This window comes from Protopterus annectens, chromosome 12.part0 (assembly GCF_019279795.1).
Source record: "Protopterus annectens isolate FY-2018-M chromosome 12.part0, PAN1.0, whole genome shotgun sequence".
NCBI classification, from domain to species: Eukaryota; Metazoa; Chordata; order Ceratodontiformes; family Protopteridae; genus Protopterus; species Protopterus annectens.
This window is the reverse complement of record NC_056746.1, coordinates 1,302,466,764-1,302,487,519: the sequence shown is the minus strand read 5'-3', so window position 1 is coordinate 1,302,487,519 and position 20,756 is coordinate 1,302,466,764. Positions and strand designations below refer to the sequence as shown.

Below are 20,756 nucleotides of genomic sequence, written 5' to 3'. Positions count from 1 at the left end.
AGTTTGCGAGTCTGTCTCTGAAGAAACACTGTAGTTAAAGCATAAACCATTAATTTCAATGATATAAGTGTGCAGGCATGAAAAATGACAACCAATGCTACTAATTTATTGTGGAGTTCAACAGGCTGTGTGTCTTAAACTCACACTCCCTGGGCATTACAAGCCATCACCAGATAAAGTAATATATAATAAACTGTGTAAGAAAACTATAGGTTTATGAGTGGGGTAAATATATTCTCATGCCATGTGACATCCAATAATTGCACTAACTAGAAACCTTCCTGCTTCACATTAACATAGTCTTTTATATTCCTAGCTGACAAAAGCAGTATTTAATGACACACACAGACAGAAACAGACGCACAGACACTGCTGCAACTATCCAATACAGATCAAGCTTCTGCCACTGCAGCAGCATCTATAGACTACAATAAATTGTGAGACATGTGCCAACACTATCCTTATGTTGAACATTATGACATCAACCTGGCTGCTACAAAATAGAAAGGTGTCTTATTTTAGTATGCACACTGTTCTGCCAGAAGTCTGGAAAACAGCTGTAAATACCTCAAAAATTATCAAAAAACTTCTTATTACAAAGAAACATGAAGAGACAGTATTTGAAAAACATACAGTAAAGTGTATGCAAATTTAAGCCATCCCCTTTTCTAATGTGTCCTATATGCCATAACATATAAACAAAATGAAGTCTAAGGTAGTGTGTGTAATGGAAATGCAGCCAAATACTCAAGATATTAGACATCACAAACCTTAACAGTAAAGTCTTAAATGATTTGATTATTTAACAGAAGATTTATATTCAAAATGGGAGACTCAGCACTATCCCTGTTTTGCATCTGGTTTAGGGTTGCTGTACATTTTTTCACAAACAACTACATGTCGATTAGGTGTGCTCATGCTCACAACTTAGTTTCACTTCAGTTACGTTCAAAACATTTATTCTTTTCCATTTTAAAGACCAGAAAACTATATATCTTTAAAATATATGTACTCTATCATAAATGTTAATAAATTCTACTGCATCATAAGAATAAGAATAAACAAACTGGAAAAGAGAAATGCACCAGAAAAAAAAATGTGTATGTCTGTCTGGTATTCTTTTATAATGGTGGTATTACTTTATAATGACATCTGCAACCTCCGTTTCCTTATGGAAAGACTTGAACTGCATTAGTTATAAATAAAATAAATACTCCCAAGATGTGTGATACTGAGATGTAAGGGCACACTATCGGGGATTAGTCTGTCTACACTCTGTTCACTGAAAGCCAAAACAGGTTTCAGACCCCGTGGATTAAGCAGGTACCAGAGAATGGATGAATGAATGAAATGTGTGAGAATGGTCACTAATCCCATCTGTTTCAGAAGTTTAGAGGAACTCGCATCAGGTACAGCAGAGTGCCACACACTCCCTTATCATATTGATCCCTTATCCTGTCATCATACACTCAATATGCATTGCAAAGAATTGCTTTCACTACACACAGTTACAATCATGCTTGAAAATGGTTTGTGTTTGAATGGGGTAGTTACTGCCAATGTTCCTCAGAATCACTCTGAAGTCAGTGTAACCATTATTTCTCATAAGCCCAGTACCACCAAATTCAGTAACCTAGTAACGGGGAAAGGAAATTAATGAAAAACACAACGCATCTGAAACAGAACACGGATGAGTGCAAAAGTCAAAATTCACACTTCAGTAACGAAAGTTGGGTACAAGCAAATGATTTATTGAATAAACGGGCATTGTACATGAGACGGCCCTGCTGAAAGCATCCATTTCCCTACTTCCGATCTAAACATTCAGATTTGGTTAAAACTGGGAAAACAGACTGCCAGACTGTATCACACTGCTTTCCCAGTTTTTAAGCAAAATCTGAACATTTGGATCAGAAATTACAAAACTATAGATATGCAAACAGCCGGGTCGTTTCGAAAAAATTGTATCTACAACTAAGTTAGCAAAATAAACACGATGAGAAATTTATCACCTAAAATCTCTAGTGGTGGTAGTTTTATCTTCGACACTTTTCATAAAAAAAAAACATCGTTTAGCAAATCACCGATGATTAATTAAAGAGAAAAATACGATACAGGTATTAAAGTTTTCCTTTTCGTAAAGCGCTGCCCTTCCATTGCCTTTCACCATGATATTACATAGCTCTGATAGGGGGCTTTATTTCTTAAATCCTCGATCGTGATGTCGAGGCAATGTTTGCACCAGTCTTTAAACGTTACAGACAGCAATTTAACTTGATTCTAGTTATTAAGATGGTTAGCACCTGCTGCAAAATAAACGCCAATATATAATTGCTGTCATACAAAAAGACCTGTTTACAACAACTCTTCCCTAAGGTATAACCCAAGTCCTGCTTCTATCAGCTGCCTGGAAAAGATGGCTCTGTCAAGGATGCTGATGAGCACCTGCTTGTGCCTCTGTCATCGCCTTTACTGAACATCACCACCTTCATGCACCGCCATTATTAATGTGCAAACCCATGGGCTGCAAAACAGATAGTACAATGAAAAGGGCTAACAAGCAAAGTCAGGAACACATTCTATCACAGAAGCAAAAATACCGATGTAGAGAGAGGCAGCGCCGTAGTAAGTGCTCCTGAGTAAACGTGTCATTGTTTACAGCTGACTACTACCAGGAAAATGCAACACCTGCAGGAAAACAAACCGCATCATGAGGCTGCGTATCCTAAGTACCAAACTGGATTGGAAAGCTTTGACCTCTGGCCAAATGTCTGTTTGACAGTTTGTGTGCCAGTGCAAAGTTCAGCAGGTAACGTTTCTAATTCACTCAAAACGTATGACAACTGCATTCAGCATGTGTCATATTCTACAGCTAACAGCATAACAAAAGTGAACAGCAAGTGTGCCTTGCAATTCAGCGAATGAAAATCCCTCAGCTGCAAGGCAAAACATTAATGCTGCAAATAAAATTCCAAGCTTCTCTTTAACTGGGTTTACAATTGCTTTGTCCTACCAGATAGCTGTTCGCCTTTTTTCCCATGTAATCCAACCATTAAGAAAACTTAAACTGTCATTACCATCACATTAGAATTAACTAGATGGAGCCAGCCAACCAGGCTGCAGGTCACTATACGAATATATGCAAAAGAACGTCTTGTGACGGTGACCTTTTTTTTTTTTTAATTTAGCTTTTTAACTCACCTTTTGAATAGTCTGCTGGGTGACCTCGCCTTTCCCTCTCGGGCGAGCAGAGGCAAACACGACAGACATGATCTATTTTTCACATACAGATGTAACCAGAATCCCAATATGTTTTTTTTATTATTAGCCGCCTGCTATTACTGTCCAAATGTTTCCATTATCCCAAAGCAGAAAGGGGAGACTGGCTTTGACAGAAAAACTGGACGTTCATGACTTTTGTGTATTAATTTTGAATGAAAATGAAAGAGTATCTAGTTTGGTTGTAACAACAATATTTTGTGTTATTTATGTCACAATAACATAAATGCAAATATGCGTTCATAACAGAAAGAATATTGTCTGAATAGACTTTTCGTCTCCCCCTGTGGCGCATGGTACCTTCCCAGCCTGAGTTTCCTGTTGCTGGTATAGCTGGTTTGATTCTCTAACTAATCTACGGGGAAATAAAGAGTTGTGAGTGCTGGAGACGTGCATCACTACGTCAGTTGTGTTCGTAGCCACGATGAAGACTTAAAGTTCCGGAAGAGGCTCTGCGGCATGAGTGTGCTGTTTTGTCGCGAGCTGTTTGTTTCAGTTTTGTTTTTTTAGTTAGCAAAAAAATCGGACACCTGTATTTTTTTAATTTGGGGATTTATCACTTCTTTTAAGTGACATGAGTTACGATCGAGCCATTACTGTTTTCTCTCCTGACGGGCATCTCTTCCAGGTTGAATATGCCCAAGAAGCAGTGAAAAAGGGATCCACGGCGGTGAGTAAGAAGCAGTCCAATGCTTGATAGCGTGTTCTTTAACTATGGTTGCTAGAAATTTGTCGTATTTGTACAGGCGGTGATTGTAGCATAAAACAGTGCTACCATAGTTAATAGTTTCGGGAAAGTACATTTAAAAGTACACAGTAAACACGTAACTGGCTAAAACTGTCAGACTGCACTTCATTTTTGTTTCAACTGCCTCATGCATACCGAGGTATGTTGTAGTCTATGTTCAAAGGTAACATAGGGGCATATTATTAGGGGTGGGTTCTATCCATGCGCAAGACCGCAGCTTTGCTTTTGTTAGGAAATTGCCTGATTTAATCTTCATAACTAGCGCGAATGAAAAAGTCAAATCACCCATACTTGTGGTAGGCCCCCCTTTGGGATTAGGTTAATGTTTTAAAGTTCAGTTGCGTAGACTGTAACAATCATATAGGTTCATAGATTAGTACTAGGCTAGCTGCCCTTGCGAGCCATTTTAAGCCTAGCCAGTTATCTCTTGTGAGACTCTAGCCCTGTACCTTGTGTTTGTAAGGCAAATACCTTAAACATTAGGCCACCCTCCACTGATATGACTTCAGGTAGTAGACTTGCTGGCGTACTTCTAAACAAGTTTTTATTATAGGTTGGTCTGGTAATAACATTTTCTTTTTTCAAAAAACTTTTTATTGAATTATTAATATATGCATATTTACAATACAACAAGAACACAATAACCAAAATGAACATTGGATATAAGAGCATGGGAGTTCAAGTATAAATGCAAGACTATAACAATGTAAATGCAAGAACTCCAAACAGGACAACTGTAACATAACTATATACAAAGTATGAATATGTTAAACCAGAGGCAACAAAGTATATAAGCCTGTATATAAAGGAGTATGCATGTAAATGTAAGTGAGAGAGAGCTAGGTTAATAAAACTATAAAAAAAAAAAAAAAATGACAGAGATTATTAAACACTATCCAAGATGTGTAATACCTTTTCTAAGACTTTATTGTTAAGAGATAACTTCTTTGGACTCTTCACCAGTAATTTCTGAGCTGAAATATAAGAGTAGGCTAAGGTTCTAAAGTTATTCCAATTTAGTTTGGTGCGGTCTAACCAGTTTTTAGTAATATAAAACTTAATGAGTGAACAAATATAAACTAACACATATGTATCAAATTTTGATAGATGAATAATAGGAATATGAAGAATCGCTAATTCCCAGGATAGTGTGGATTTTTGATATCCCATTTTTTGTAATCTGATTTTAAGGGAGGTCCAAAGTTTATGTGAGTGCTGACAGGACCACAAAATATGTAAGAGATCAGCATTAAAAGAACAGCAAGAACATGAGGAGGGAATTCTGGAGTCAAACTTGTTAAGTTTGGAAGGAGTATGATATGCATTATTAAATATCATTAACTGGGTATAAAAAAGCTTCTTGAATGGGGAATAGTCTAAAGTATCGTTGATGGCTGGAAGTTTCTGAGTTAAAGACAAATGGACATTCTGTTTATCCCAATCAGAAAATAGACAAGTATTATTATGTATTATCTGATTAACCAGATTATAAGATTTAGATAGCATCTTCTGTGGTAATGTTAGAGCTTGTATAACAGTGGTAAGATTTGTAAAATCATTTATACTTACTTTAATGTGAGCAAATTTCACAATGATGCTATCTCTCAATTGACGTAGTATAGTAATGTAATTAATATTTGCTTTCAGCTTTATGCGTAGGTTAGTGAGAGATAAATCGTTATATTGTAGCAAGTCCCACACAGTGAAACTTTGAATAAGTGGAAATTTAGAAAGATTAAAAGGTACATTATTAAACTGGATATTAGGATTTAAGTGTAAAGGTTGTGTTAGTTGAAAAATGTTATCTAGATTAATGAGTTTTATTAATTCTTGAAAATAATTGATCTTTTGTTTTAAGGGTTTGGTTCAGAATGTTAGCAGCTTCCTTAGAAAGGAAAGGAAAAGCAATCGGGTTAATATTTTTACTTGAAATGTAATGATGCCATAATTTGGTCCAAATGGGGTACTGCCTATACCTATTAGTTTTCAAGTTCACAATGGTGAGTAGTTTGTTAGCCAAAGTAATTAAATAATACATGTAAAAGTTCGGAAGACCTAGGCCTCCTTTATTTTTAGGACACGTTAATTTAAGATATGATATTCTGACTGACTTAGGAGTCCAGATAAATCTAGCTAATTCCTTATTGACTTTTGTAAAGAAAGATTTAGGAATAATCTGGTCTATGGCATTAAATTGAAATAGGAGTCTAGGGAGTATATTCATTTTGACTATCGCTGCTTTGGATAAGAGTGATATATTAAGTAATTCCCATCTATGTAAATCTAAAACTATTAATGACCATACTCTGTGAATATTATTTTGAAATGTAGAAAGACCATTATGCTCAATTTGAGTACCTAGGTATTTAATTGCATAGGTGAAAGAAAAAGGGGAATCTGAAAATATGTGAGGTTTATGGGCAGATGGATTTATAGGAAAGATGAAAGTTTTATGAGAATTCACCTGATAATCAAAGGCCTGTGAAAATTTATTAATATTATTTTCACAAGGTCTGTACTAGGTGTTTGGAGGTATGTCACCAAGTCATCCGCAAATGCAGAAAAGGGCACCTCAGTATTTAAAATTTTGAGAATCTTGTGAAGTGTTTTGTGTTATATATAATAACATTGGCTCTAAGTATAGATTAAAAAGAAAAGGAGATGATGGGCATCCCTGTCTCGTACCATTAGTGATTTTTATAATCTTAGAGGCATTTCTATTGATATGAAGAAAGGTGGAAGAATCCTTATATAAAACTTTAATAAAATCAATAAAAGTATTAGGTATATTAAAGCAAGACATAGTACGAAAAAGAAAGTCCCAATTTACTCTGTCAAAAGCTTTCGAAGCGTCAAGGATCAGTGCATATATAGGATTTCTATCTTTTTTTGCGAAGTGTATAAAGGCATCTAGAGATAAAGTATTGTCCCATACATGCCTGTGGGACATAAAGCTTGATTGATCTGGGGAAATTAATGATGTTAGAACTTTTTTCAATCTCTCAGCTAATAATGAGGCTAAAATTTTAATGTCAGTATTAATTAAGGAGATAGGTCTATAATTATTAGGATCTGTTTTGTCTTTATTATTTTTAGAATTAATATGTTTTTTGAGACATTCCAATGTAAATCTGATATACCATTTATTTTTATGAAGTTAAAAACTTTAAGAAGAAAAGGTACAAGAATTGACTTGTGAGTTTTATAAAATTCTGGTGTAAATCCATCCGGACCTGGGGATTTATTAGTTTTAATCTTGTCAATGGCTTCTGAAATTTCTTGAGATCTCAAAGGGGCCGATAGTGTTTTCCTTTGTTGATCATTCAGTAGTGGGAATTTAATGGAAGATATAAAACTTTCAATATGCTGTGTAGTCATAGGGTCAGGCTGTTTAGAGTATACATCTGAAAACAAGGTAGTGAAAAGATGCATAATTTCTAAGTCCGTATTATATATCTTGTTGTTATAGTGTATGGGTGCTATTCTAGGTAAGGACTGATTATTTTTAATTATTCTGGCGAGAACTTTAGAGGGGACTTGAGCCCATTCAGAATAAGTAGCCAAGAGCCTTTGTTCTATTATAGAGAGATTATGTTGGTGTAGTAGTAAAAGTTCTTTTTGGAATTCACAAATTTGTAGATATATAGAAGAATCGGGATTCAATCTGTGCTGGTTTTCTAAAGTTTGGATTTTTAGTTTTAACGATGATTCTTTATTTCTATACTGTTTTTTTAAGATAAGCCTTGCTAATTAATTCTCCTCTAAGGTTTGCCTTACAAGCAGCCCATTGAACATCATATGGAATGTCTGATGTATCAAGATTGGAAAACATTTCTTGTATAATCTTAGTAAATTATAACATGGATATTCTTATTCAAGAGAAGGTTGTTGTTAAATGTCCATCTGTTTTGTGTATATATGCGTGGCCTCGTTATATCAAAGCTAATCTTAAGTGATATCCTTGAATGATCAGATAAAAATCTAGGCTCCATGAAGTATTCAATTTTTTGATTCATAAGAAAAACAGAAACAAGAAAAAAATCTAGTCTTGAGCATGCATTATAACATTTAGAATAATATGTATATCTATCTTTCCTGTCAGTATGTACATTGAGGGTAATGGGATCTATAAGGTTGAGGTCTAACATTAATTCTTCTAGGGCAATAGATGCTTGGTGATTATATGAAATTGATCTACTAGTATGATCGATATCAGGATTAATAACGGCATTCCAATCCCCACCCATAATAATATAATGATCCTTGAAAGATGAAATAATATTACATATCTGAATAAAGAAAATATGTTGGTGGTCACAAGGACTATATAAATTAAAAAAACAAGAGTGGTTCATCAATGTTAGAAAAATAAGAAGAGAAATAACACCATCTACCATCTGCGTCATAATTTATGTTTGTAATATTACCTAGGAAATTGTTTTTGACTAAAATTGCCACACCTCTTGAATTAGAGCAATCCCCGGCTGCAATTATCATTTTAACCCATTTCTTATTGTTTTCTTTTTTCCAGTCATCTCTATGCATGTGTGTTTCCTGCAGAAAACAAATACTGGCCTGAGATTTGAACACTAAATGAAACAGTAGTGATCTCTTAGTTTTGTTCTGTAACCCTCTGACATTCCAAGAATCAATATATAAAGACATTACATTAGTTGCTTTAAGTCTATGTATCTACTTAAGTGTTTACTCAGTAAAATCTTAAATACTTTACTTAGTAAAATCCTAAAAAAATAGAAAATATTGAACCTAGTCTCACTGTATAAATTATATTGTATGTTACTTCCTCTCAAAAGTTCCAAAATCAAAACCAGTTCCCTCCATACTAACCCGGTGCCTACCCACCCGTCTACAACAAAAGAAGGAACATATGAATCATCACAAATAATAAAGTTAACTTTGGTTAACGTAATGGAAATCATAACTGAAATAGTTCTATAAAGAGTCCTGAAAAGGACTATTATATCTTTAAACATAACTATAAATATACAATGGAGAGGTGCACCATGTACTGTATAGCGAAAAGACACTCAAAATATTCCAGAGGGTCCAAAGGTTTAATACAATAAAAACAGACAAACGGACTGCAGAAAGTAAGCGCTTTCACGTTAAAACTAACGCTTCATCAGACTTCAAAAGACAATCCGATAACATGCACTTAAAAACACTAAATGACATCACTGCTTAATCAAAACAACAAATTGGATAACTAGAAATCAACAACTAATTAATGACCCTTTCAAAGCTTAAAGGCATAGATCAAAAACATCGTATATACAACTCTATATATCAATCTAAAAACAAACAACAATATGCACAACTGAAGCAAGCAATAAAAACATGTATAAATAGATATACATTTATAGGCATATAAACTCAGTGTCAAAGAGTACAATATTAACAACTCAATACTATTAATGTCTCAGCGGTCTACCCGCTAAAAATGGTTTAAGTGTGATCCTATCATTCAGTCCATATTTGTGTGCTTGTAGTTTCAGGATCCACTTACTTTTTCTCTCCTCCGTATAATTCCTGATGTTGCCCAATCTACCACTCCTAATAACTGTCTCCACTACCCTGAACTTAAAGGTGTGTGTAGATCCTTGTTCTACTGTATGTCGTGCCAGGGCGTTGGTAATGTTCCCTTTCTCAATGGCATACATGTGCTCTCTAATACGCTCACGTAAGGATCTGTTGGTTTTGCCAACATAAAACTGTTTGCAAAGTTGACATTCAGCAATGTAAATAATGTTGGTAGACTTACAGTCAGCATATTGCTTGAAAGCATATGCTTGTCCAGTAACAGGGTGTATGAAACAGTTGGAGTCAGCTATGTATCTACACTGTTTACAGGAGCGACAAGCAAAAGTGCCTGTCCTCTGAGATGATCTCTGATCAACAGGCATCTGGTCATAGCATAGTAGCCTATTGAGGGATTTCATATTCCTGTATGCTATACGGGGTCTATCATCTATAAGAGTCCTAATCTTGTCGTCCATCATCAAAAATTTCCAATTGTTATTTAACACTTGTACAATGTGGCTGTTCTTGTTAGTGAAAGGAATACTTATTCTATTGACAGCTGCAGTGCCAATGTTCTTACTAGATAGTAGATTGTCACCTACTCTTCTGATGAGTGGTAAACCTGGCCCTGTTCTCTGCAGAACTCCTTCTATGACGTCCCTATGAACTTCAGCTCTATTGTAACCTCTGGAGATGAAATTATTAACTAATTGTGTCTTGTGGTGTTCGTATACAGTATCCTGTGTGGTCAACCTGGAGACCCTCAAAACCTGATTCTTCACTATGTTCTTATGAACGTGCTTGGGGTGCATGCTATTCTGGTGTAGAAGATTATTCTTCCAACACGGCTTCCTGTATAACTCCGTGTCAATACCAGTTGACCCCTTGGTTATACTTAGGAGTTTAGGACACATTTGAAACATTACAACAGATTTGTAGATGTTTTTATTGTGTGGGGAGGGACTGTTGAACAGTTGACGGAGTTCGTGACACATTTAAATGGCACCACTGGATTCCTTTGTTTTGACAGCACCTATTCGATTAGTGAAATTGATTTCTTGGACGTTAAAATAACCAAGGGATCAACTGGTATTGACACGGAGTTATACAGGAAGCCATGTTGGAAGAATAATCTTCTACACCGAAATAGCATGCACCCCAAGCATGTTCATAAGAACATAGTGAAGAATCAGGTTTTGAGGGTCTCCAGGTTGACCACACAGGATACTATATACGAACACCACAAGACACAATTAGTTAATAATTTCATCTCCAGAGGTTACAATAGAGCTGAAGTTCATAGTGACGTCATAGAAGGAGATCTGCAGAGAACAGGGCCAGGTTTACCACTCATCGGAAGAGTAGGTGACAATCTACCATCTAGTAAGAACATTGGCACTGCAGCTGTCAATAGAATAACTATTCCTTTCACTAACAAGAATAGCCACATTGTACAAGTGTTAAATAACAATTGGAAATTTTTGATGGATGACAAGATTAGGACTCTTATAGATGATAGACCCCGTATAGCATACAGGAATATGAAATCCCTCAATAGGCTACTATGCTATGACAAGATGCCTGTTGATCAGAGATAATCTCAGAGGACAGGCACTTTTGCTTGTCGCTCCTGTAAACAGTGTAGATACATAGCTGACTCCAACTGTTTCATACACCCTGTTACATGTATGCCATTGAGAAAGGGGAACATTACCAACGCCCTGGCACTACATACAGTAGAACAAGGATCTACACACACCTTTAAGTTCAGGGTAGTGGAGACGGTTATTAGAAGTGGTAGATTGGGCAACATCAGGAATTATACGGAGGAGAGAAAGTAAGTGGATCCTGAAACTACAAGCACACAAATATGGACTGAATGATAGGATCACACTTAAACCATTTTTAGCGGGTAGACCGCTGAGACATTAATAGTATTGAGTTGTTAATATTGTACTCTTTGACATTGAGTTTATATGCCTATAAATGTATATCTATTTATACATGTTTTTATTGCTTGCTTCAGTTCATATTGTTGTTTTTGTTTTTAGATTGATATAGAGTTGTATATACGATGTTTTTTGATCTATGCCTTTAAGCTTTGAAAGGGTCATTAATTAGTTGTTGATTTCTAGTAATCCAATTTGTTGTTTTGATTAAGCAGTGATCGGATTGTCTTTTGAAGTCTGAAGCGTTAGTTTTAACGTGAAATCGCTTACTTTCTGCAGTCCATTTGTTTGTCTGTTTTTATTGTATTAAACCTTTGGACCCTCTGGAATATTTTGAGTGTCTTTTCGCTATACAGTACATGGTGCACCTCTCCGTTGTGGGTTTTTTACTTTGGTGACTTGAACTGAGGGTGCTTTACCTGGCAGATACTGGTTGTTTTTTCGCATAACTATAAATATATACAAAAACATGGAAAACAAAATGTCCGTCATAGTAAAACCTCACCACACCAACTCTCCTTCTCACTGTAGTGTTTAAAATAAAATTAAATGTATTGACAAGTTTGTGGTATCCGCTAGATGTAATGTGTATATGATAGGTGTTGATAGGGATATGAACCTATTTGTGACTGGGATATTAGACTCAACTTTTATTAGTACCCATTTATTACCTGTTTATGTAGCTGTCATACTACATATATAAATATAAATGACGACTGTTTATATGACTTAAGAATTGTTTAAGAAAGACAATTCTACACACAATCTTATTATTCCCTAAATATCATATTTCATTCGCTTACAAGCTTCACAAATTCTTGCATTCATTTTCCAATTATCCATGTAATCTAATGCAGAAATGCAGGGCAACTAGAAGTCATCCTAGCACTCATTGGGTGCAAGATGGAGAAAATAAAATCAGGATAGGATGCTAATCCATCACATGGTGCACATATGTACTTGTGTACTTGCAGGCAACATGATGAATTTCCAATTCACCTACAACAGTATTTTAGGACTGGAAAGGAAACTATGGTATCCAATCACCCCCCACATACACATATGTAGGGAGGACATGAGGATTTTGTTGAGAATCAAAGTGGAGAATAAAGTGCTGTGAGATAGTGAAGTGAAGCTGTCTGCTTTGATACCGTACATACTGTACAAACACATACCCCACAACTAACATTGAAAGTTATTCCTGCGACACTGTTTTTGCATAAACAGACACAAACTATGCAATAATTCTACTAAGTATAATTGAGCAGAGTTAATGTAGCTGATGAAAGTCAAATTAAAAGCAACATTCTAACATAGAGAAAAGAAAAAAGCAATGTGTAAATGGAATATAAATGGTTCTTAGCAACTTTTCTCTTTTGAAAGCTAAACCTTGAGTGTGTCTTAATGTTCGTGTTAGGCACAACAGGCATGTCAAACCGAAGGTTTACCGGAATATAGAAAAAAGTGCTCTGCATGACTGAAGAGGCAACGTCATCTCTATGGGTCTCAGCGACGATCACAGAAGAAACCAATTGTGGCATTCCAATATACAAAACGAAACTAAAGGGTAAGCAGGATTACAATACAGAGAAAAGTCTCATCCAGCTACCATGTAAGTCGAAGACAATAAGCTATATACGTAGCTACAGTCTTGTTAGGTGAGCGTGCCTTCATAAAGATAGATCGATGTGATACAGTCACTACAATTGTCGTCGAACAAAAGTTCCTATTGGCATAAAGCACTAGTTTTAAATGTAGAATGGATGCGAAACATGAAAGATAGCTAGCCAAGATTGTCATCTCAACACAGTTTAGTACTTCACAATTCAGAGTAAAAGCGGCATAACAAATGCACAACATATGAATAAAACTAGATTAGCACAATGACTTATAAGCCACCAGAGATTGGCCAGTTCTTGTTTAAGCTTCTCATGTTGTGGTGGGCACTACTTTAAAAAGCTTTAGAAAAGTGTCTTGCGCTTCTTGCACAGTATTCACTGACTGTCTCTTGTCTTTATAAAAGTATTCACTGACTGTCTCTTGTCTTTATAAGTAAATTTGGGTATCGCATCTGAAATTTTATACCACGTTTGATTAGGTCAGCACAGTAAGGAGACAGCTTCTGTCTGTGTAACTTAATTTGATGAGGTAAATCCTGTGAGAAAGTGAGTTTGTGATTATTCCATACAAACTGTCTGCGTTTACGAGCTGTAACCAAAATCTTCTGGGCATCTTGAAAGTTCAAAATCTTGGTGTAGATCAGTCTGGGTACAGTGGTTACTTGACGAGAACGTATGGCTCTGTGGGCTCTTTCTACTACTAGGTTTTCAGAGTCGCTGTCTAAAGTGAGAAGTGCTGAAAAAATCTGTTTTGTGATTTTAAGTAAATCTTGGTTATCGTATGATTTTGGCAAACCTCTTATTAATATATTGTTGCAACGGCTTCTCGCTTCCAAGTCCAGGAGTTTATCTTGTATTTCAGTAAGCAGTGAATCTTTAGCACACAAGTCTTTATTTATTGAATCTATTTGGATTTCCATAGTATGATTTTTACCTTCAAGTGTGCCCATCCTATCTGTTATTTGTTTTAATGTTTTGCCAAAGTCTGTAAGCTGAGTAGAAAAACCTTGTATGGCTGAATGAATTGGTTGTAAAGCCATTTTTAAGTCTTCCATATGGAAATTTGAGTCAGTTTTTTCTTTAGCATTTGTTTTTGAAGTGTCACTTGTTTATTGGTTCTGAGTCTTTTAGAACTTGTATCTTTCTCCGGAGATGATAATGATAATGAAGAGAATTTGGCCTTGGTAGTTTGTGTTTCCATGGTGTCAGAGTTTCCAGCCATGCCTTAGATGAGAGTACTCCAGTAGGATACAGTCAAAGCTACAAACCCCTTGGATGCACGTGGCCCAGGCTACACAGGCTGAGAGAAGTTTAATTTTTTCCACAAAAGAGATTTGACTGGATTTTTTGATAGAAGAACGATCTTTTCTTAATGATCAGATACACAGTTATTTACTAGACCAAATCCTGTGAGAACACCACACTGAAAGTTGTTTAAATTGTCGTTTTTTAGCTGATTTGTGAGGAGCTTCGTGTGAAAGGTGTCAACTAGATGACCACCATCTTGGAATCCATCCAGGTAATAACATTTTCACTTCCCTTATTCTCCCACCACCACGTAAAGAGACCATAACGCTTATGTGCAGATAAATCTCTGTGACAGGTGATCGCATTTGTAGACTTTTGACTCTTCGACAGTGTATGTGCAAGGTCCAAAATAGGCTATTGATTTCTCTAGTGTGGATAGGGTTACAACCTTTCCAAATGCACAAAGTGGGGCTTCTTTTAGAGAAACATGATCTCTTGCAGGGCCAGCCATGCTAGTGTTCCAAATGCAAAAATAATTTTATACGGTTATTCCAGAAGACGTAGATTTTTTTGTTGTAAAGTTTAAAGACACTTGCAATTTTTCAGTTTTTCACCCTTTTTGTAGGCTACAACTTCCCAAATAGGGACTGTCCTGTATAAAGAGATACAGATGGCTAACCCTTAGTGTTGCTTGGCACAATTCTACTACCTAGAGTTAAGTAGTTACTGTACAATGGGAAAAAAATAGATGTTTTTCATTAGTTCACTGCTGCAGTAGCCTAAGCTACATGGGATGCCCCACCAAGAATCAACCACCCCCCGTCGGCCATCCTTGAAAGCTTTTGGGGCATCCCCATGTGCTGTAGCTACTGTGTGCATCAAAATGTAGAAAGTAAAGGGCAGCTATGACATCAGATTTCAGAACATTTCTCAGCCACTGAAGTGTAGAGTATATCTGAGCTTCAGAGGCCATCTTCTGTTCTTTTTCCTGGCTGGGCAGATAAGGAAGGTAATCCCCAAGGGGGACCTTTTTGAGAAAGAAAAAAAGGCAGTGTATATTGTTTCTTTGGCCCCAGAACTATTTTAGCCAAATACTATGTAGTGATAGCTCTCACTACACACTACCCTTGGGGTCTTTGAGATGTGGTTTCTGGAAATTCAGCCCAGCAGCTGTTTTCCGTTAAGCTGGTAGTTAAAAGTTGATGCTTGCTGTGGGATTGGTTACATGAACTTAATGAAATTCTGTTTGAATTGAAAAAGAAAAGAGGGGCAACTAGCTTCCAGTATCAGAGGACTCCTATTTATTGATGCTGTCTGTATGTTTTCACACTTGGTAACCGATCTTATGTGCAGATGTAGGTTAGTTAACTTGAGTCCATGCTAGCTGATGGTGGTTTTCAAAATGCCATTTTTATGTTTAAAACCATTGACTCTACATTTCTCTGAGGGCAAATATTTATTTAGGTGATTCTCTAATTATGTTGCCAAAGACTCTACATTTCTCTTAGGGCAAATATTTATTTAGGTGGATTCTCTAATTATGTTGCCAAATTTTCTTTAAGTAAAAAAAAAAATGTTTAATTTCAAATCTTTTTGGCTTATTGAGTTTCCCATTAGATAAATCAAACGGTGAATTTTTACTGTTATCTACCTTTTGAAGAGAGGGCGGACTGTAGCTAAACTAAGCTAACGTGATATTAGAATATAATTGGCTCAGTTTTGATTGCATCCTAAGTATGCTGGACTGGTCTAGCTGATGGCAATGAACTGCTGTAGGAGATGGAAAGGTTTGTGGCACTGAAAGGTGTTGCTAGTCTCCTGGAAATTATTTCTCATTTGCAAATCCAAAAGTTCTAGTTAAGATGCATTTATTTGGTAGACTAGCACTGTGAAGTCCTGGGCTCAGAATTATGTGGGTGAGTTCCTGGGAAGCCAGTGTTCATAACTGTGCCCTACCAGTTGTTTAGTGTGCGCCATATTTTGGGTGTAGTTTGGCTAGGGCATGTGAAAAAATCATAACAGGTAGTTTAATGTAGCAAGATTTTTTTGTGGATATATGTCAGGAGTGGACTAATTTATTTGTTTTACATTTGTTAACCGGGAGAGTCCAACTGGATATATGTCATTTTCAGTGGAGGCCCGTGGAGAAAAGCTCCAGAGTAGTAAAATCATTAACAAGAGAAAGACTTATTAACCAAGCGGTTCAACTGAACAGTATATAGAGTACACAATCTTTATATTTCTTATAGAAGTATAGTACATATAAAATAGTGAGTTAACCAGAGTGTATTTGTCAACATTCACAGGCTACATTAATGTATACATGTTATAGAGGTGTTTAACAGCAAGTATAGCAGGAAAGTAGAGTAGATAACTTCCATAACTCATTTCTACACATGAGACATGCTATGTCCTTTAGGCTTCTTTACAGTGTTTAGTGATATTACCCCATGCAGACATTACAAAAAACTGTTACTCTAGTTGCTGGAAACAGACGCACGAGTTGTTATCCAGGGGTAGTACAGGTACACAATCTGTATCTAATAGATTCACAACAATGAAAGTTTTAAAAATGTCTCTGGGGTGTCTGCTACTTTTGTATGGAAATCAGTGTTGCATTGTATGTGCTTTTAAGCATGGTGGAAAGTTAAGTTTTAAAGTTGAGTGGAAGGGGGGAATATCTGAAAATATAAGGAGGATTAAGCAACTCAAACCCACCATTTTCAGAGCATAATTATTTCCTCAAGGATTGTTTTGGGCATTCTGTGAGTTTGTCATCATAATAACACCAGTTTTCAACTAAGTGAAAGTGCTACGATTAGGAGACAGGCTAATGCTTGAAATCCTCGAAAGGGTGACTGAATGTACTGTACATTGCAATTGTACGAGCAAGAAATGTTTCTAGGGAAATAATGAAGCTGTGTTGATGGAACTGCTTTTGATCAAGTTTATGTTGAGAAAGTACAATGCATGCCGGATACTACCTGCTGACAGAGGCAAGTGAAGAGTAAGAATAGCTATATGACAAAAATCGTGGATTTCTTTTGCTTGGCAACTGAGAGAAAATGACAAGGACTTGGTACACTCTCTTTCTTTTTTATATACATATATATATATATATATATATATATATATATATATAAGAACCAGAGAACACTTCAATTTTTATAGGTGCTCCACATCACTAGTTTCTAAACTAATCCACAATGAATAGAATTATCATTAGCAAGCTGCAACTTAGATTATATTGTTGTATCTTGCATTGTTGTATCTTGCATCTGGCAGAGTTATGATTTGTCCATCTTGCCTCAGTAATTTACTAATAGTAGCTGTGTTTGTTGATGTGAATCATCTTAGATGAAAAGAGACCAAGGCTTTCATACAAATATCAGTGTTCGGCATTTTTTTTAAATTTTAATTGGGGCCTCATTATGACAAGGAAACAATTGGTCAGAAGATGTTGGGGTTGAAAACAAGTCCACACTACAGTGTGTGCCAGGAGGAGAGTTAAGGAAACAAAAAATTAACATAACAGAATTCTATGATTTCAGTGAAACTGATTAACAGAATATCTTTGCTGATATAAACCAAGTGAGAAGTCTATTCCTATAAGCCATACATATGCAGAACTTGTCATGAGATGATGCAAGTCCTACTTGATAATTATTGATTTATAACTATATAAAAGGACTATGTAATTGGAGTCTGTTATGTAATGTCCTGAATCGTAGTTTACCAGGAACATCAGAACTGATTAACTGTTTTAACCAGCATGCAAGCTGTTCTGTTTTAAGATGCACAAAGTTAATGAGTTATGTATGCAGTTCAAATTAGTTAAGATTTCATTCAAAGCAGATGAAGTGAGGCTGTGAATTTCACTGAGATATGTTTAGTTGTTGTCTTTCGGCTATTCCCGTTTAGGGGTCGCCACAGCGGAACTCCGGTCTGCTAATGATTGGCAGTTGATTTTCATGAACGCTGTGGTGCCAGCTCGACGTTCAACCTTAAATGAAGGCACGCCCATTTATGCATGCAACTGCGGGGAGGGCATGCAGACTCCACACAGAAGGCACTCCAGCCGGGAATCGAACGGGAGAACCTCTTGCTGTGAGGCAGCAACGCTACTGCTGCACCACCGTGGATCGCTGTGGAACCAAAAGTAGAAATAATGTGCACTGTGTTGACATGTGAAATATGAAACCTGTATGTGTGACTAATTCTTCAGATCTTCACAAGTATATGCTAAGAAATTTCAAGTGCCAGCCCATTTTGGCAAAACGTTTTCCTTGGCTGCAAAAAGGAGTGAAGAAAATGTATAAACTATGTATCTAGCATCTTTAATCAGATTTCAGATTATCATGCTGGAAGCCAGAATGTCTGAATAAAATGTTTTTTGCAACTTTGTTAATTTCTATAAGCTACAAGAACTGTGACATAGTTAACATTCTGGAATCACATTGTGAGGAAATGGTGTTAGGGTGGCAAAGAGAAGGACAGTTTTGGAACAAATTCGCAGAGGCTCTCAATAAAAACCTGCCCAAGCATCAGGGACCTCTAAAGCATAAATGCAAGCAAACTCCACCCCCCAACACAACCCAAATGACACATAGCCCACAAACTGTGTGCCACTCAACCACAGCCCATAAGGCATAACAATGTACCCAACACTCTAAGTCATAGGTGAGACTATAGTCGGGCACACTGATGTTCCACTCACTAGTCTAAACAAGGAGAAAGTTACTGTCGGCTGCCTGTCGGGTGCCAGGATCCACCACATAATGCATGCACTCGGGTCACTCAACAATAAGTACAAATATGACACTCATTGTCCATGTTGGTGTGAATGACCTGAAACGTACCTCCCTAGACTATATGAAAAGAGACATGGAGGAGCTCTCCAATCTTGTATCCCAGGCAGGTATGACCCTAACCCTGAGTAGCATCCTGCCATCACCCAGAATGATACCACAGTACAAGGACAAAATGATTGACTTCAACAATTGGTTAAGCTTCTGGTGTCATTCTAAGGGGATACAGTATTTGTCTGCCTGGGACGACATGATCGACAGTCCACGATGCTTTGCCAGAGATGGCCTGCACCTGTCGCCCTTAGGATTCCGGATACTGGCTAAGGCTCTTGCCACCCCTCTAGTGCCTTTTTTAGGCAAGGTTCAAATGACAAATTCACCACCGTAACAGGTACAAGCAAGCAAAATCTGAGGGTAATGCTACTCAATGCTAGAAGTCTAAACCTCAAAATGCACTCACTCGAGGCACTCCTTAAAATGGAGAACATTGACATCTGTGCAGTGACAGAGACCTGGTTCAAAGCTCCAGAGAGCACCCCTGCATTACCAGGCTTCAATTCATACCACACCTTTCGGCCACCTAACCCAGAAAGAAGCGCTCAAGGCGGAGGCGTGTCCATATTCATTAAGGATATCCACACCTCCAGGCTAGTTGCACATCATAATGCATCTGAGATTATCCAAGTGCAACTGGGCAAGACTGCAATCCAAATTGTAGCTTGCTACAGACCCCCCACCATGCCCCAGGATTCACACTCCTCATTTCTTGTTACACTGGAAAGTATTAGGGTACAACCCAACACCCTAATAATGGGCGATTTCAACTACCCCACCATTAACTGGGAAAACTACTCCTGTACCAACTCTTTTGCTCAACGTTTTCTAGAATTCATAAATTCCAGCGCCTTGGATCAACTTATTCACACCCCCACCAGGGGCAGCAATATCCTAGACCTGGTCATTACCAACATGGGGAAACCGGTGTTCCACACCAGAGGTCAATTCCTTGTTGGTCAGATCTGACCACAAGCTAATCAGCCTAGATATCCACATCCCACCCCCAGCCCCAATTAGGGAAACCATCGTAAAAAAACTTCTCAAAAGCCAACTTCACACTTCTTAAGACAGAAGTGGCAAACTTCATAACACCCATGCAGACGGACAATAGAGGTATGACTGCCGAATCCTACACAAATGCACTTAGCATTTACACGAGTGCATGGATCATGCTATCCCTAATCGAACCAAGATGTTATCCTCCAAAAAAAGGAAGCCAATCTGGTGGTCCTCTGCCATAAACAAACTCTACAACAGAAGAAAAAAACTGTTGCAAAAAAGAGTAGAACTCCCTGGTCAACCTCGGTAAGAAACTGAGATCCCTCAAAATCCTCCAAAGCTAGTTACGAAAACAAAATTGCCACTGACTCTAAAGACAACCACAAAGCATTCCATAGCTATGTCAAGAATCTAAATGGGAACACTCAGATCTGCTCTGAGTTATAGCATAATGGCACTAAATATACAGAACCAACTGATATTGCCAACATCCTAGCAGATAGGTTCA

General features: G+C 37.0%; 2 protein-coding genes across 3 annotated transcripts in view; one reads left to right on the top strand and one right to left on the bottom strand.

The window, feature by feature from the left end:
- The window catches only part of SS18L1 (SS18L1 subunit of BAF chromatin remodeling complex), a 464,937-nt gene extending 461,564 nt beyond the window's left edge, over positions 1-3,373 (bottom strand). Inside the window, exon 1 of one of the 2 annotated variants that reach the window (XM_044090356.1) lies at positions 3,202-3,373. In XM_044090356.1, the coding sequence (XP_043946291.1) occupies positions 3,202-3,270 (69 nt within the window). In that variant the 5' untranslated portion in view covers positions 3,271-3,373. The remainder of the gene's footprint in view (positions 1-3,201) is intronic. The other variant, XM_044090358.1, reaches the window with a different exon arrangement.
- Positions 3,374-3,681: 308 nt separating this feature from the next.
- PSMA7 (proteasome 20S subunit alpha 7) overlaps positions 3,682-20,756 on the top strand; it is a 480,192-nt gene continuing 463,117 nt past the window's right edge. The window contains exon 1 of the mRNA XM_044090359.1: positions 3,682-3,949. Within this exon, the coding sequence (XP_043946294.1) occupies positions 3,854-3,949 (96 nt within the window). The 5' untranslated portion in view covers positions 3,682-3,853. The remainder of the gene's footprint in view (positions 3,950-20,756) is intronic.